Below are 19895 nucleotides of genomic sequence, written 5' to 3'. Positions count from 1 at the left end.
AGGGGTCTGAAGTGCTACAGCACCATATGCTGAAAGAAGCACAATTCATTTGCTAGTAAATGGGGAAAGTTCCAGAAAATACATTTTGGTTATTTAATCAAAGTCTTTTTTAGAATGCATTGAGAATCAGTGTGAGCTAGCAATCTCCTGGCTTTGATTCATCTAACCAAAAGAAAACCTATGTACTTGGTTGCACCATTGCCAACGCTAAGAGCCATTTTCATTTTAAAAGTAGCATTAAAGCACCACATATAATCAAATACACTCAGACCTTGAATCATTACCACCATGAAAGCTGAAACTTCACAACAGAAGCTTGAAAAAAGCAACCAATTCGCCCTTTTTCCTTCCTTTGAGGCACGTGAATCACCCAGTGAACAATTTTTTCTTAAGGGGATGCTTCATGTCAAGCACTGTGCTTGGTGCCAGAGATACAAAGACTAAAAGTAAACAGCCTCTGCCCTGCCTGCAAGACTTTAAATCTAACAAGAGATGATGGTATGGATTGATCTAGTCACCCACCAAAAAGATGACTTTGAGGGGAGAGGGAACCATTGGAGGCAGAGAGAGAGAAGGAGGCTTCATGTACAAGGTGGTACTTGAGCTGAGCTTTGAAGGAAACTTGGTGGAATGGAAATAGAAAATGTCACACTGAATAAAGGAGGACATTTTGGAACAGCAGGTGAAAATGATACCACTAACTGTCACCTCAGTTCCATCTGCCTTGGAAATAGTGGGTTCCCTTTCCCTACAAGTCTCCTTTTTTAAACCCTTACCTACTATCTTAGAATCAATGGTGTGTATTGGTTCCAAGGCAGAAGAGTGGTAAGGTGTAGGCAATGGGGGTTAAGTGACTTCCCAGGTTATCTAATCAAAATCTTTTTTTAGAATGCATTGAGAGTCGGGGAACTCTGGGAAGTGTCTGAGGCCAAATTTGAAATCAGGACCTCCTGTCTTTGAGCCTGACTTTCAATCCACTGAGCCACCTGGCTGCCCCCTTAGTGTAAGTCTTAAAGCAGTGATGGGCAAACTATGGCCTGTGGGCCAGATACAACCATGTTGAAAGCTATCCAACATCTCCAGATAATCTGATAAGGACAGCTTAGTTGATAAAGAAACAGGACATATCTTTCTGTTAGCTCAAAGTTCCAGCTCTCTGACTGGCAGCATGGAGTTTATTTATATAGATTTCAAGACTCATTTCACACAAAAGAACCGCAAGAAACTTCGCGGTTGCGCAGAAATTACAAATTATGTCATCTCAAAACACAAAAAAACCTCAGTCTTCAGGGTAGAGATTAGCCTGGAATAGAACAAGGTCCAAGGTTGAATTCTAGTTGCCTTATTATCAGAAAGCTAAATGAGGTTTTGTCTAATTTTGACCTTGACTGTCTAGAAATATTGTTTTGATCCCAAGAAGCTGCATTTTAACCAAGAGAGAGAGTGTTAAGCTCTTGACTGCTGGTTTGCTAAGAACTTAAAGTTTTCCAATAAGACTATAATGCTTTTCCAATAAGAAAAGCTGTGGATCATAAAAGGGGTCAAAAAGAGGAGTCAAGATTTTTATATTAGATAGCCCATCCCATCTGGTTCTGACTAGGAGAGTAGCTTTTGATGGGGTCCAGATTAAAATATCTATTTGAGACTCTGTTTCTTGTAATGGCCACCCACATATTCACCCTTTTGTTTTAAATTGAAGTGATTTATTATACATCAAAACTTTTATTAATGAAAAGAGTCATAGAGTAGTTATAACCATCAGCTACACCTGGATCTGATGGGATTTACAGATTATGCTGTTTCTTTATGGCTCATAACACGGCCCCCTGAAATGTTCTATCTGGCTGGCTGTGTGACATTATTCCTAATCTGATGAATACAATGAGTAGGATACAATACAATGAAATTTTGAAAGAGTTGACTTAGGAACAGACTGACTGATGAACATTCCCTTTCCTTTGGCCCCTTCTTTAAAAAGTTTGCCCATCACTGTCTTAAAGTAAATGCTACATCATCACTATTCAGGAATGTTGGAAGGTTATGTATCAAACATAGGGGCAAGTACTGAATAAATGTTGGATATAAAAAGTACTTAATGAAAGTCCTTCATTAGTGTTCTATTATGAGGAGGAAGTTTATCCTTATTTTTGGAAGTCTTTGTATATAGTGAGTAATTCCTAGTGGCCAACTCAAATCCAATTGAAAAAGCACTTAAAGATCTACTAAGGGCTATGTGACCCTGGGAAGGTTACCTAACTTTTGTCTACTTCAGATTTTTCATCTGTAAAATGGGGATAATACTTGCACCTACCTATCAGGGTTGTGAAAATCGAATGAGATAATATTTATAAAGTATTTTTCAGAACTGAAAGTGCCATATAAATGCTGGCTCCTAGCTACTAGTGAAGGATCCTCCTCCTTTAAAATACATTTTAAAGTGACCAGGAACACTTCACATCAATAATGGTATCTCAGTAGGAAGAGTGGGAATAGAAAATGTAAATATTGGGGTAAAGAGCCATTTGACCAAGTATTTGTGCATTTTTACACAAGTCCCTTCTCTGTAATGCTCTTGTTACGCAGGTAAAGCATTCCCCCAAGTGAAGAGAAAAGGATCAAGAGGGAGTAGGGCGCAGAGGGCAGAATGTGAGAGTTAATGTCCAAAAGATCTGGTCTCCAATCCTAACTCTGACATGTGTCTGTCCATGTGCAAATCATTAACCTCCCTGAGTCTCAGTTCCCTCATCTGTAAAATGAGAGGAAGAATGCCTACTTTCCATTGTTGTGAGGCTCAAAAAAGACAATAAGGTTAAAATGTCACTGCATCCCTGCGAGTTATCATTATTACCAGCCCTGGCCTATGGTCACACTATTTGCATGTCACCAAATGAGCAGCCTAAGTATAGAAGGCTCATCAGGAGAAGACAAACAGGTTGTCACAAAGGTAAAACCACCCTTGGGAGTATGGTATGGAGCTAAATCAACATCAATGCAGGGAGGCTTTATACTGAAGCCATTACAGCTTTAATCAAAAACTTAAGCAGGTCTCCTTTCAAAATGTAAAAAATAGGGGGCAGCTGGGTGGCTCAATGGATTGAGAGTCAGGCCCAGAGATGGGAGGTCCTGGATTCAAATCTGACTTCAGACACTTCCTAGCTGTGTGACCTTGGACAAGTCACTTAACGCCCACTGTCTAGTCCTTAGTGTTCTTCTGCCTTAGAACCAATACACAGTATTAATTCTAAGACAGAAGGTAAGGATTAAAAAAAAACCAAAATGTTAAAAAATAGAAAAGAATAACAGATGTGTACCATAAAGGGAATACAGAGGCCATCTTGTCCAATTCTTATTTTCCAGTGTTCTTGAGAGATTAAGAAGTTGTGGTAGGAAAAGAGATTCAATGAAATCTTGAGCAGGGTTCATAACTTGGGGTTAAGATCTCAGGGAGTCAAGAACTTTATGGAAAATGACTTTCAAAAACCTTTGCTTACCATTATAATCCCTATATGTTATATTTTATGCATTTAAAAAACTTTCAGAGGCATCCATAAACTTTCCCAGGTTGCCAAAAAGGTTCATGAAGCAAAAAAAAGTGTTAAGAACCCCTGGTTTTAAGTGATCCTCTGATTTTTTCTACTGGTACATTATTCATTAAACAATTGACATAAGTAAAGAACTGTAGAGAAAGAGAAATATGACTTCTAATAATACTCTTCTCTGGATAAACAAAACTCAGTTTCCATTATATTAATTATCATAGGAACATACCTAAGGGTAAAAGTATGGATCAAAACATTAAATAAGCTCATCAGATTTTAACAAAACATAATGCATCCTTATGGCATGTGACAGCTATTTACGGTTATAAAAATAATTTTATAACAATTAGCTTGTGAAGAACTAAATAAATGGCAGGGTTAGGTCAAGGAAACATTGCAAAGACTGTAATACTTCACAAACTAACAAAACTATTTAATAAAATATCAATAGAATCTATCCTAGAATTAGCTACAGTGATAAAAAAAATTTGTATAAACTCACAAAAATACAAAGAATTGTAACCAAGAAAATCAGCAAAGGGTGGGTAGTAAAATCAAATATCAAAATGTCCCCCAAAAGCAATAATTTTTAAAAGCCATCTGGTACTATCATATAAAAATAAAGAAATCCACCCAGTAGAATAGAGAAGCCAGAAATAGAAGCCAATGAGTAGAAAATATCAGGGCTCACCAAACCCACATCTACAAAGCACTATAGGGAAGAATCATCATAAAAACTGCTGGGAAAAACTGAATAGCTGTATGGCCAGAAGGAACAGCTTTAGGTCAAGACAACAAGAAAAGCAGAAGCTAGATGAGCAATGTAGATATTTTAAGAATCACAAAAAAACTAGAAGCAAGCTGCATTCATATACATGTCACAATTGTGGAATGAAGAGAAAGTTTCCTTACTCAAATATAAGCTAACATTTGAGATAAAAATAAGCAGATTTGTTTATACATAGATAAGATTTCACATAACGAAAAGTTATTATCTCTAAAAATAAAAAAGAAAGAGAATAGGTGAAAATATTGGTATTGGATACTTAATAAAAGTCTGCCGTGTCGAATCTAGAATGAACTAAGGTAGATCTATATGGCATGGTAAAGTCACTTCATGTTGCTGGCCCTTGGTTTCCTCATCTGCACTGGTCTCTCCTCCACCCTCCCAGAGAAGATGGACAAAAGATATCAACAATTAACAAGGAGGAAACGTGACCTGTTAACAAGTACATGAAAAGATATTTAAAATCCCAAGTTAGAAAAATAAACATAAAAACATCTTTATAATAACATTTCACTAATAAAAATAGAAAAACAGTGGCAGAGCAGTGAAAAAATCCAGACTGGGAGGATACACTGCTGTTGAATTTAGGCTAGTGCAAACAGCCAGGATAACAATACAGCAAGGTGTAAAGTCACAAAATTAAACACACAGTTTAATGCAGCAATTCAACTTCTGGGACTTCCCATGTCAAAACCATTGTAAAAGAAGGCCAGAAGGATCTATTTGTACAAACATATTAACAGATGCTCTCTGAGTAAGAAAACAACTGGTATATCTAACAACAGGAGAAATGACAGAATTTCGTGTAATTGATTACTGTATGATAAATATGAGGGAGATCACGGATTATCACAAGACAGATTACTGGGACCTATCTGTGCAAGCTCAGCAGTCACTTCACAACCCTGGATCTTAATTTCTTCATTTGCAAAATGTAAGGGTTTGACGAGATGACTTCTGAGGTCACTTTTAGCTCTTGGTCTCTGATTCCGTGGCCCCATGAGAAGACGCCAAGTGCAATCAGAAGGACCAAAACTATATGTGCACTGACTCAAACTACCAAAAAAAAAAAAAAAGAAGAAAAACAAAGATAGAAGGAAAATGGGTTCTGTGACGGCAAGATGAAAGGAGTGAGAGCAAGCAGTCTCTCAGCTTGTTTGTTGCTGTGAGTTCATTTTCTGGAAGAAGTCTGACTAAAGATAAAAGATATTGGGGAGAATCTAGCCTTTTTTTCCATATGTTTAATTATTTTTGTTGATGAATATTAAGGTTATAGTAGAGAAATATTTTAATGATCATCAAGGGAATGAAAATACTTAATTATGTTATTATTCCAAAAATTAAAGAATTCCATAAGAATATCAAATTATTTTTCGAAATTATTTCAAATATTTAACTTCTTTACATTTTTTAATTGCCAACCATAAATAAAATACTCATATAATTTTAAAATTTAACTGAATTTACACGTTTATATATTTTACTTTAATAAAAGGAAATGGCAATTTCATTGGCTTCACCCTTAAATCAATATTGAAATATATTAGCTATTGTCAGTTGCCAGGTTAATAATTTGTACTGTTCAAATAAGAAAATCAATTACATCTAAAAACACAAATATGTAACATTAACATGTATAGGTATAGAAAATTATTTTTTGAATGTGAAGAACATACCTGACAGGATTGCTGGTTAAGGACACCCTCAGAGACTCTAGGCAGTTAAGAAGTTTCTCTTCTGAGATGCCAGACCGTAATTCATGCACATATTCTTGGGAAGATAAGGTACATTCATGCTTGCTATTTTTCAGTCCTCCCTACAAAGGCAAAGAGACATACTATTTTAGGCAAGAGTAAGAAATAAATTACTATAACAAAACAGGAAATAGTTATGCATATGATTATGTTACTTCATCATGCAACTACTGAGAATTCTAGACACAGAGAGAGGAGGTTTTTAATGCATATTTTGGGGTTGTTTACTACTTAATAGAGTCTGATGATGGCATGTGCCTGAGAACATCCTAATCACTACATTTCAAAGGGAAAATCACAGGTAATGTTTTCAGTCTGACAGAGAATGTGGATACCTATTCTACATAAAGTGACAATATACTCTATAAAGTGCTTGGATGAACAAATCCAGGTTTAAGATTAGTCTGTCTGCGCTCCTGAAAAGTCTATCTTATTGTTTTTGTAGGTTAAGAGATTTATGCTATCATTCAATAAGAAATAGAGAATAAAATGTGATTAGTATAGAACATTACATACAGGCCAAATACATTCATTTAAATGTGTCCCAAGTCAAGGTGATTTATCAAAAGTAACAAGCCATCTGAAATGTAGAAAGCAAAAAAGCAAACTTTTTCAATTCCAATTCAAACAAAATTCATTGGGTATTAACTCTGTGCAAGGCACAGTGGCAGGTGCTGAAATAAAAAAAAGCAAAAACAAAATAATACCTATCCTCAAGGAGCTTACAATCTAGTGGGGACAAACATCATGCACACAAATTATATACATTTGTATGTGTACATAAAGACATGGATATAGAGATATCGTAGATAGAGATGATACAGATATAAAGTATAGATAGTCATATGGACATATGTTGGATATATGTAGATACATATACTTATATACACAAACACATAAATGTACATACTCCACATACACAGAGGCATGTTGGGGCTGGAATAAGAACTGAGTTTAAATCCAGCCTCAAAAGACTCTCTGAAGGGGGCAGCTGGGTAGCTCAGTGGATTGAGAGCCAGACCTAGAGATGGGAGGTCCTGGGTTCAAATCTGGCCTCAGACACTTCCCAGCTATGTGACCCTGGGCAAGTCACTTAACCCCCATTGCCTATCCTTACCACTCTTCTGCCTTGGAGCCAATTCACAGTATTGACTCTAAGACAGAAGGTAAGGGTTTTTAAAAAAAGACTGTTTCAAGGTGCATGTCTCTCAGGAATTAAGTTAACTTCTGTCTGCCTCGGTTTCCTCATCTGTAAAATGGGGATCATAATTGTACTTCTCTCACTGAACAGTTGGATAGAACAGGATAATATATGGAAAGCACTTCAGCACAATGCCTAGAACATAGTAGTTGCTTAATAATGGTTATTTCCCTCTTTTCTTCTTATACATAAGTCCAAAGTAAATACAAAGTGAAAAAATGGAGGAGGGGAAAATATTAACAAAGAAGAGACTAGGCAAAGTTGCAAGTGGAAGGTGATATGTGGTCCTTGAAAGGAGTTAGAAAATCTAGGGCCATGCAGCTACTTTAAAAAATAGAAACGAAAAAAAAAGACTTTTAAAAAAGTTTACATTTCTAACCAAAAAGGAATTAAGTCAAACAACTATCTGGGAACCATGAGAAGATTAAATAAGGATTGTCGGGTTCATATTTGACAAAAATAGATTCATTTCTTGAATTTCACCCCATAAAGAAAAGGTTCCCTCCCTGTGAAATCCATACCTGCCAGCACGAATGCAGAATGGGTGAGCCAGACACTCCCAAAAGAACAGAAGTTCATGCTATATTTTGTCTACATTTACATGTGGAAAAGACCATGTTTGATAATGTTTGTCAAATTCACAATGATAGGTTTTATTTTTTAATCATTTATTTGTAGGAAACTAATACTTTTATTTTATTTTTTTGTTTTGAATATTTTCCCATAGTTACATGTTTCATGCTCTTTCCCTATCCCCTAAACCCCCCACGCACTCCCACCCCGCTATAGCTGACGTACAATTCCACTGGGTTTTACATGTAACAATGATAGCTTTTAAAAGGTATTTTTAGATAACTAAAAAAAAAAAACAACAGTCTAGGTGAGCAGTGATGAGGGCCTAAAATAAGAGGCTGGCTGTGTGAATGGAGAGAAGCAGACAGATTCACCAGATATAGTAACAGAAAGATCTGTCAACTGATCAGAAACATGGGGTGAAGAAGAATGAAGAGCCAAAAACATTTCCAAGCTTATGAATCTGGGAGAATGGGAAAATGGTAGGACCTTAGAAAGAATTAAGTAAATTTGAAAACAAAAAGGGTATGAAGATGAAATAATGAGTTGTCTTTTAGACATGCTGAATTCATGATGTCTCTATGACATCAATAGGCTTGATGCTTTGTGACAGAGGCTCAGGAAAAAGACTGGAGCCAGATATATAGATCAGTTAATCATCTACACATCAATGATGAATTCCTAAAAGCCAAAGAAAGTCACAAATGGAAAAGGTATGGAGAGAGCCCAGGATGGAAGCTAGGAGAATGAATACCTCCAGCTTGAGGGTTTATCGATGATGAATTACACTCCTAAAGTCCATATTTTGTTGAATTACTCCTAAATTATAACATTATACAGTATATAAGATTTAAAGATGAAAGGAATCTTAAGATCATCTAGCCTAACCCAATTTTACTACTGAGGAAACTGAGACCTAGAGAAATTAAATCATCCACACAAAGCCATACAAGTAGTTAAGCAACAGAACCAGAATGTTTCTTTCCTTATTTTGTTAAATAAATATGCAGCAAAAGACAGAAAGGATGGTGGCCATTAATGAAGAAGGATTTATAAAACCAATTCTGCCAATTTCACACATTCTCACAAGCACAGGGGAGGTAGGACATAGGGAGTAAATGCATTTCTTGAACCCAGGCATGAGACAATGAGAACAGGTGTCAGTGAGTTGTGTAGATTGATTGGCCTTGAACATTTTAGTAGATCACATATCATAAGGTATACGGACTAGACAGCCTAGACCTCAAGAAACATTAAGTCTTACTATGTTATACAAAGGAGGGAATTGAGGCCTACAAATTTCAATGATTTATCCAAGATCTCACAATTATTCTGCAGCAGGCCTTGGAATGGATCCCACAAGCACTCCAGTACACAGTTAGCCTATATTGCTTTACCATGTCCAAGTGCAAAAGTTAAAAATATACATCATAATACTTTTATATCTCTTTGAAGCAAACAACAAGGGTTCTGGAATCTAATCAATAAGGTTAAAGATGATATTTTTACAGTCATCAAAAAGCAAAGGAATACAATAAAAGTCTAGCTATTTTTAACAGTGCTGTAATACAAGAATGGCTTATTATTAACATCCTGTTCTGATACCGAACAAAGGAAACAACTAGATAATGGATGGATAATAATGGAAATTTTAATTAGCTGCTCTGTATGAGATTAATGAAAATTACCACTGTGCCCATTTGATCTTTAAAAAATAATGCAGACAAAGTTAGCAATTAGTGTATATCATGCTATTCCAAAGGTAGGTGAACAAAAAAGCTTTTCTAGTTTCAAGCTATTTCATAATTTGAAAATTATTAGGATAAAGGTATTTGTCAGCATAATAATATTTATACTTTACATTATGGCACATGAAGAACCTAAAGATATTTGGAGTCAACTGAGTAATCCTTTTTGATTAACTTAATTTCTGACTCAGTATGTTCACGGAAATCCTATTTAAAACAATAACAACAAATAATAATAATATTCTCATGGGAGGAAGGTTCTTAAGTTTGGATTACTTCTGATTTTAGATTGAATTATTGTGAGGAAAAATATATTCCTTGACTGTAAGTATGGAGTTACAAATAGAGGAAAACCTTTACACCTATAATTTTTAGGTATTTTTTTCTATCAGAATTAAATAAATGATATTAAAAAATAAGATTCCATTGAGTTTGTTAGTATAAATCTCAAATAGGCATTATTTGGTAAAGAAAAATTCAGTTTGAAAATGTATCCTCCCAGGAGTCTCATATGTACATGTTAAGGTCATATGCGATTCAATGAAAAACATATCACAATTACAATTTGAGGGCAGGCAAAGTATATAATGGAGAGACTTCACAAGGGGTACAAAAATTATGCAGTGTATATAAATCACAAACTGTGCAAAAATTGGTGGAACATATTTCATCCAATAAACTGATGAACAACAAAAAAAAGCAAGCAAATAACAAACTTACTCATCAGGCACTCCAATAAGTGCTGAGGACATAAAAAGGCCAAATTGTTTAGTCTGAGATGTCCAAGAGGCAATAGGTGATATGGGACTATAGAGGTCAACAGAGAGACTACGGGTAGATATAAAGATGTGGGCATCATTTGCATAGAGATGATCACTGATCCTGTGAAAGCTGATAAAATCACTAAGTGAAATAACACAGAGAAAGAAGAGGGGGAAAAGACCAGGTTAGAGTTTTGCTGGATACTCATAGTTTCTAAGCATACCCTGAATGTAGATCAAGGAAACAAGACTGATTAAAAAGAGTGGTAAGACAGGTAGGAGAGCCAGGAAGGAACAGTGTCACAAAAACTTAAAAAGGAGAGACTATCCAAGAGAGGAGGGTGATCAGGAGTGTCGAGGGCTACAGATAGGTCAAGGGTAAGTATTAAGAAAAGGCAATTTGATTTGGCAATTAAGAGAAGCAAGTAACTTTGGAGAGCAACTTCAATTAAATGATGAGCTCTGAAGCAAGTAAGAAGAAGGAAAGTGATGGCACCAAATGTAGAATTTAGCTCTAAGAAGGGAAGGAGATATAAAGAATAATAGTATGAATAGCAGGGTCGTTGTAAGAGTTTTTTATGAATTGGGGAGACATGGACATATTTGTGGAAAGCAGAAAAGGAGCCCATATACAGTTAGATAAGAAATAATAGATGATAATAATAATAGCAAAGAAAATTTATATAGTGCTTTACAGCTTGAGGAGTTCTATATAAATATTATCTTTATTTATTTTCATAATCACCCTGGAAAATCAGACTTATTTTGTCTATTTTATAGGTGACCAACAGGCTCATAGAGGTAAAGTGACTTGAGCAAGGTCACAAAACTAGTAAGAGTATAAGGCTAGATCTGAATTTAGATCTTCCTCATTCCAGGTCCAATATTCTATTCAATATGGTACCATCCAGCTGAAAGAGCAGGGAGAACAGTAATTTGCTAGAGAAGTCACAGGATACAGTGAAGGAAGACAGCTGAAGAAGGTGAGATGAGGAGGAGGAGGAGTCGTCAAGAAGAGGGAAAGCTCCCAGAATGGTCTCAGTTTTCTTTGGTGAGTTCCTCAGCTGAAAGGCCTGGGGACAAGATGCCATATTAGACTTTAGCAGAAATAAGAAAGTAGGCAACAGTTACTTTGGAGAGGAGGATAATGAATTTATCAGAATAGAATTTAAGCTGTTAGGAGTGGTAGCTCTGTAGAAATAAGATAAATTTGTAGCAGACCTACTCACTGATTTTGTGACTTTCTCCAGCTCTGATCAGCAATACCCGAATAGGAATAAAAGCAAATGGGGGAAATAATCCAGGTTTAGGGATTAGTAAATCGTGACTATATTGGGGCAATGACTCAGGGACTCAAGAGTCAAGTGCAATGTAATATAGAAAGTGTGAGAGTGCAAATATATAGGCATCATATGGCACTGTTAGCCATGTGAAGCAGATAGAGGACTTATAGGAGGGCACAGGATAGAGTGAAGTGGGATAAGGAGGAAACACCAACATTAACAGATCATATCACTGTGGAAATACAATGTGCAAAGAGCTATTGCATGTTCATTGCTTTTATTAGCTATCTATTGAACAAAGAAAGTTGCCATCAACAACAGTGTCCCCTTTAAACACAACCAAACCTAGCACAAAGCCTGGCCTACGTCCATTGATTTTTGTAAATGTTTCATAAACAATGAGATCCACAGGGTAGCTGCAATTTCCACAAATGGCTTTACCACTATTTAATCTATTTAAGATTGGGAAAGAGGCTACAATAATTCTATGAGTATCATTAGCAAAGTAAATAGAGATGAATTAGGATAACCAAGATTTTTCTACTTGAAAATTTCATCAGAAAGCAATCAAATACAATGACTTTTCTTCAGAGAATGGATAAGCAGTCCATCCTATCACATCTTTTTGAGTTAAGCTGTTATCTAAAATAAAAGTAGAAAATATATTACTTATTCATAGTAGTAAGAGATAAGATTATTAAATGTAAATGAAGCCTGTGGAAAATCCCAACAAAACAGCTTTCTTCCTCTAGTTTCTATCTCAAATCTAAACTTTTCAGGGAGTGCTAATGTGTAAAATTGACCAGCTTAAATTTCATTTACTTCGTAATCTCCTATTTATGTGCTAGTGCAAGTGATATTTAAAAAGAAAAATATCTAAAATGAGACAATAAGAGAAAAACAAGAGATGTGGATAATCTAGAAACTAAATATTAAGCCTCAGAATAATGGGAGCTAATTACAAAAATACATATATGCCTATTTGTCTTTATGTCCAAGTATAAATGTATGATTCAAACATTAAATGGACTTTTAAATGCATTGTTCATAATAAAAATAATTTTAATACTTTCTGCATAGACCTAGAAAAAATAAACATGAAATCCATATGGATTGTTGATTATTTCCACTAGCTTTCCACTAGCTTTTTAGTTGATTCTCTAGGATTTTTTAAGTAGACCATCATCTCATTGGCAAAGAGTGATAGTTTGGTCTCCTCACTGCCTATTTTAATACCTTCAATTTCTTTTTCTTATCTGATTGCTACTGCTAGTGTTTCTAGTACAATGTTAAATAATAGAGGTGATAAAGGGCAACCTTGTTTCATTCCTGCTCTTATTGGGAAGGCTTCTAATTTATACTCATTTCAGATGATGTTGTTGATAGTTTAAGATATATACTATTTATTATTTTTTGGAAAGGTCCTTCTATTCCTATACTTTCTAGTGTTTTTAATAGGAATGGGTGTTGCATTTTGTCAAAGGCTTTTTAAGCATCTATTGAGATAATCATGTGGTTTTTATTGGTTTGCTTGTTGATATAGTCAGTTATGTTGATGGTTTTCCTAATATTGAACCATCCTTGCATTGCTGGTATGAATCCTACCTGATCATAATGAATAACCCTCGTGATCACTTCCTAGAGTCTTTTTGCTAGTATTCTGTTTAAGATTTTTGTATCTAGGTTCATTAAGGAGATTGGTCTGTAGTTTTCTTTCTCTGTTTTTGATCTCTTTGGGATAAGTACCATACTTGTGTCATAAAAGAAATTTGGTAGGACTTCTTCTTTGCTTATTATGTCAAATAGTTTATATAGTATTGGGATTTGTTGTTCTTTGAATGTTTGATCGAATTTGCTTGTGAATCCATCTGATCCTGGGGATTTTTTCTTAGGGAGTTCTTTTGTACAAAAATACATATATGCCTATTTGTCTTTATGTCAAAGTATAAATGTATGATTCAAACATTAAATGGACTTTTAAATGCATGGTTTTTTTCAATTTCTTTTTCTGATATGGGATCATTTAAGTATTCTGCTGTTAATCTAGGCAATTTATATTTTTTGTAAATATTCATCCATATCACCTAGATGGCTATATTTATTGCCATATAATTGGGCAAAAAAGTTTTTAATGTTTGCCTTAATTTCCTCTTAATTAGAGGTGAGGTCTCCCTTTTCATCTTTGATACTGTTAATATGGTTTTCTTCTTTCCTTTTTTTAAATCAGATTTACCAGTACTTTGTCAATACTATTTGTTTTTCCAAAGTACCAGCTTCTAGTCTTATTTATTAATTCAATAGTTCTTTTACTCTCCTTTCATTTTTATGATCTCTAATTTAGTTTTCATCTCAGGATTTTTAATTTGTTCTCTTTCTAGTTTTTTTGATTTGCATGCCCAATTCATTGATCTTTGCTCTCCTTAATTTGTTAATATATGCATGCAAGGATATAAATTTACCCCTGAGTAATGCTTTGGATGCTTCACATACATTTTGGTGGGATGTCTCATCATTGTCATTCTCTTCTATGATATTATTAATTGCTTCTATGATTTGTTCTTTAACTGATTTTTGAGAATCATATTATTTAGGGGTTAATTTTTTTAACCCTTGTACTTCGGTGTATTGTCTCATAGGTGGAAGATTGGTAAGGGTGGGCAATGGGGGTCAAGTGACTTGCCCAGGGTCACACAGCTGGGAAGTGGCTGAGGCCGGGTTTGAACCTAGGACCTCCTGTCTCTAGGCCTGACTCTCACTCCACTGAGCTACCCAGCTGCCCCTGAGAATCATATTATTTAGTATCCAATTAATTTTTGATTTGCCTATCCATGTACCTTACTAATTCTTATTTTTATTGCATTGTGATCTGAAAAGGTTGCATTTATTATTTCTGCTCTTTTGCATTTCTTTGCCATGTTTCTATGCCCACATGGTCAACCTTGGTGAATGTACCACGTGCTGGTGAAAAGAAGGTGTATTCCTTTTTGTCCCTATTTATTTTTCTCCACATATCTATTAACTCTAATTTTTCTAGGATTTCATTCACCTCTCTTACCTCTTTTTTATTTATTTTTTGGTTTGATTTATCTTGATCTGATATGGGAAGGTTCAGGTCTCCCACTAGTATAGTTTTACTATCTATATCCTCTTTGAGCTCTGGTAGTTTCTCCTTTAGAAATCTGGATGCAATACCAACATGGCATACATGTTGAATACTGATATTTCTTCATTGTCTATACTGCCTTTTATCTGGATATAATTGCCTTCCCTATCTCTTTTAATCAGATCTATTTTACTTTGGCTTTGTAGGATATCACAATTGTAACTCCTGTGTACTTTCTCTCAGTTGATGCCCAATAGATTTTGCTCCAGCCTTATATTTTTACCCTTTGTATGTCTACCTGCCTCATATGTGTTTCTTGTAGACAATATATGGTAGGATTTTGGTTTCTAATCCACTCTGCTATTTGCTTCTGTTTTATGGGCAAGTTCATCCCATTCACATTCAGGGTTATAATTATCAACTGTGTATTCCGCAACATTTTGATTCCCTCTCCTTGTCCTGCCCTTTCTTCTTTCACTATTTCCTTATACACTAGTATTTTGTTTTTAATCAGTCCCCCTAATCCCCTTAGTTATTTTACTTCCTTTTCTCCCCTCTCCCTTCTTATTCCTTCCCTTATTTTTCTTTAGGGTCTTTTTAAGCTACCCCCACACTCTCCCTCCCTAGTATTAATTCCCTTCCCACCAGTCCGTTTGTTACCCTTCTAATTTTCTATAAGACACAAAATAATTCTCTGTCCCAATTGATCTGGTTGTTCTCCCCCACCCTTTGAGTTAATTTCAATGCACTTTAGAATTAAGTATTTCCTGTCTCCAACCTCTTTACCCTTCCAGTGTATTAGTCTTCTCCCCTGCTCCCCCCATGAGCTTCTTTATGGAATATAAATTTGCTCCATTTTGTCTCTTTTCCCATTTCTCTTAATATTATCCTCCTCTTTTTTATACACATACATACACACACACACAGACACACACACATCTTGACAATTCATCCTATACAGTGTGTCACTGTTCCCTCTAAGTATATTTCTTCTAGCTACCTTCATGATAATAACAATTTTTAAGAGTTACCAATATCATCTTTTCTTATAGAGATACAAATAATTTATTTAAATTACTGGGTACCTTAAAAATGTTTTTGTTTTTTGTTTTTTTCCCCCATCTCTTAATTACCTTTTGGTGATTCTCTTGAGTTCTGTGTCTGGACATCAAATTTTCTGTTTAAGTCTGGTTTTTTCTTTATGAATGCTTGGAAGTCTTCAATTTTATTAAATGACCATACTTTCCCCTACAAGAATATAGTCAGTTTTTCTGGGTAGTGGATTCTCAGTTGTAGACCCAATTCCCTTGCTTTCTGGAATATTATATTCCATGCCTTCCAGTCCTTCAATGTACATGCAGCAAGATCTTGTGTTATCCTAACTGTGGTTCCCTGGTATCTGGATGACTTCTTAGCAGCTTATACTATTTTTTCCTTGGTCTGGTAGTTTTTGAATTTGGCTATAATATTCCTCGAAGTTGTTAGTTTGGGATTAAATGTAAGAGATGATCTGTCCATTCTTTCAATTTCTACTTTTCCCTCTTGTTCGAGAATATTGGGGCAGTTTCCTTGGATAATTTCCTGTAGGATGATGTCCAGGCTTTTTCTTTTGTCATGATGTTCCAGTAGACCAATAATTCTTAAATTACCTCTCCAGGATCTGTTTTCCAGATCTGAGCTTCTGCCAATGTGGTGTTTCATATTTTCCTCAAATTTTTCATTCTTTTGATTTTGTTTATAGATTCTTGCTGCCTTGTGAAGTGAATTTGCTTCTAGTTGTTGAATTCTAATTTTTAAAAACTGAATTTCAACCCTGGCTTTTTGGTCATCCTTCTCCTCCTGGTCTGATTTTTTTGTAGGTCATCTTTCACCTTCTTTGCCTCATTTTCAAGCTGGTCAATTTTGCCTTTCAAGACACTGTTTTCTTGTTTTAGTTCATGTATTTCCTTTTTCCAATTCAGCCTCTCTTAATTGTTTTTTGAATTGTATTTTGAGTTCTTCCAAAGCCTGTGTCCAGTTCACTGGAGTTTCTGTGTTTTTGCTTGGAATTCCTTGATCTTCTTCTGTTTCATTTGCTTTTTGTTCACTTCCTGGAAAGAAGCTGTCAATTGTAATTTCTTTTTTTCTTTTTCTGTTGTTTACTCATATTTTTTCCTTCTTTCCCTCCTGTGATTGGCTGTAATCTTGTTCCTTTGATTTATTTGCTGGATCTTTGGGTTTGGGCTATTTTGTCCCGAATGAGTAATTTCTCTGCTCTGCTGATTGATTAGGTTAACCAGATGGTTTTAATGTAAGATCTTCCCTAGCTGGCAATAGGAGTTTTTAGCTACTTTCTCTGCAGTCTATGGGGGAGGGGTCTTGCAGCTGCAATGCCCTCTGAAGACTTATCTTGCTCTATTGATGGGATTAAGCCAAGGTGGGGTTGATCTGTAGAGCTTGATGTATCCTGAGACCAAAACCTGGAGAGAAGGAGTGGGGAAGGGGAAAGATGGGGCATTTTCACTGTGCCTAGGTTGCCCTCTCTGTGTTTCTCCTCCAGCCGCCTCCCTGCCATCTGTGTTCAATGCCCTGATCCCAGAACAGCTGTGCCAGCAAGGCCCTCTCTCTGGATTAGTGAGTTTGCCCACACAGAGATTCCAGGAGCCTCTGGAGATTCAGTACAGCACATGGGAGAGGCGTCCTGGGATCTTCCTTCTTCCTTACCCTCAGATCCAACAGTTCAAGAATTCAGACGTTTTTTGGCATACCTCTTGAGCTTAGTACAGCAGGTGGATCTCCCACCTCTGTCCTATTGTTAGATTTGGTTTTCTTCCCTCAAAGAGCTTTGTTTTTTATCTCAGTGTGGAAGGGTATGGAGTCCTGAAGTTTTGCTCTGTCTAAGCCTCCATCTTTCCAGAATTCCAAGAAACTAGGTTTTAGACCAAAATTGCACACCATATACCAAGATAAGTTCCAAATGTATATAGGAACTATATATATAAGATCATACCATAAACAAATTAGAGAAATAAAGATTACTCTGAAGATTTAAAAATACAAGAAAAGTTCATGATTAAAAGAAATGAAGAGTCCATCACATTAGATAAAATGAACAATTCTGATTATATAAAATTAAAAAATTTTTACACAAATAAATCTAATTCAGGAAAAATTAGAAGAGAAACAAGCAACTAAAAAAAATCTCTGTCATACTTCCTCTGATAAAGATCTCATATTCAAGCCACGTAAGGAAATAATTCAAATTTATTAGGTCAAGTCCTATTCCTCAAGTGATAAATAGTCAGAGAATATGGATAGGCCATCTTCAAAGCAAGAAATCCAAAGCATCAATAGTCATTGGAAAAATGTTCTATGTCACCAACAATTAGAGACATGCAAATTAAAGCATCTTTGACAATCTGATTGCTATGAGGAAGAACCTCAAAGATGACAAAAGAAAAAATGACAAGTATTGAAGTTTTTGTGGGAAAACAGGTACATTATATCACACTGGTGGTGGAGCTATGAATTGGTCTGATCTTTCTGGAAAGTAATTTAGAACTATGGCCACAAATTTACCAAGCTGTGCACACTATTTAACTCAACTATACCACTATTAGTCTTATACATCAAAGAAACAAAGGAAAAGAATTCAGATGTACAAAAATGGTGTTAGTAGCTCTTTCAGTGACAAACCAAAATTGGTAAATATGGGGGCATTCTCCTGTTGAGAAAAATATAAAGAAATAACAGTATATGAATATAATGTAATATCATTATGCCATAAGAAATGATGAAATAGATAATTTCAGAGGAAGCTGGGAAGACTTCTAAGAATGGATACAAAGTGAAGTGGGCAGAACAAGAAAACTTTAAATCATGATAATAGTATTATAAAGACTTTGGAATTCTGATCATTGCAATGATAAATCACAAGTCCAAAATAATACAGAAGAAACAGGTGCTGAACTTAAAACAGAGATGTCCATCCTCAGATATGGCTAATGTGAAAATTTATTTTACTAAACTAGACAACTATGCATTAAGTACTATTTGTTGAGGGTTCCCCCCACATTAATGTGGTTGAAGTGGGGAAGGAGTAATGGGAAGGACAGATTATTTTTTTAAATACTTGCTAAATGAAAAAATAAAGATAAAGTAAATATAATACATATATAATTTTTATTATATATATGTACATATATAGTAAAAATAAAGGTAAACTAAAGAAAATTGCTTCTCTAACATATCGAACAAGCAGTCTGCTGGCCTTTGTCTGAAGGCCTCAGATGAGGAGGAACAAACCACTTCCCAAGGAAGTTCCATTCACTTATGAATTCTCTCTTAGAAATAGTTTACTGATTTTGAGTCTCGAAAAGGGCTTTGTTAAAAATCAATAACTTTCTACATCTGACTAATAAATGCAAGTAAAGTACTGTTAAGGAAACACCACTTACTCTGGTTATTAATAAGATCACAACATGATTCTTTTCACCCTTACACCAGCCTGCAATATTAAGAAATGTGCTAAATCTACAGAAACTAAAACAATTCCAAAAAGAAATGATGGAAATACATCCCTCAGAAAGGTTACAATTCTGAAATAAAAGCAGAGGGACAAACTACCTGAAGCTCCCAAATGGCTCCAACCCACCCTGGTACCATATATTCAGGACAAATAACTAGGCTTGTATTCCAAGTTGTAAGCAAAAAGAGCTTCTACATGCCATGTCTTTTCATGGCATATAGTCCAAGGAGGTCAAAGAATAGGTCCTATATACCAAAATAATTATAACAACACTTTGGGGAGTAGCCAAAAAAAATGGAAACAAAGACTAGACAAATTAACTGGAGAATGGCTAAATAAAGGTACATAATGAAATATCATTGCAATAAGCAACAATAATATTGTAAAATATTACATTACACAAGAAACAATTTTTGAATAATTATTCAGAAGAACATGGGAAGACATGGATGAACTGATATAAAATTAAGTAAGCAGAACAAAGGGAACAATTTCCAGAATAGTTGGAGTACTATAAACAAAATAACTTTAAATGAAAATTCAGCTATGGATAATTGTAATACCAATTTTGCCCTGGGAGAACAAGGGTTAGAGACTATAAGTATAGGAATTCTATCTGAAAGTCACCAAAATGCAAAG

The 19895-nt window shown here is 35.2% G+C and overlaps 1 protein-coding gene across 1 annotated transcript in view; it reads right to left on the bottom strand.

Annotated features, from left to right (window-relative positions):
- The window catches only part of DIAPH2 (diaphanous related formin 2), a 923935-nt gene that overhangs the window by 691759 nt on the left and 212281 nt on the right, over positions 1 to 19895 (bottom strand). Inside the window, exon 7 of the mRNA XM_044682826.1 lies at positions 6003 to 6142. Coding sequence (XP_044538761.1) covers positions 6003 to 6142 — 140 coding nt within the window. The remainder of the gene's footprint in view (positions 1 to 6002; positions 6143 to 19895) is intronic.

The sequence above is a fragment of the Gracilinanus agilis genome, chromosome X, assembly GCF_016433145.1.
Source record: "Gracilinanus agilis isolate LMUSP501 chromosome X, AgileGrace, whole genome shotgun sequence".
Taxonomy (NCBI): domain Eukaryota; kingdom Metazoa; phylum Chordata; class Mammalia; order Didelphimorphia; family Didelphidae; genus Gracilinanus; species Gracilinanus agilis.
This window is presented reverse-complemented; position numbering and strand designations above follow the sequence as displayed.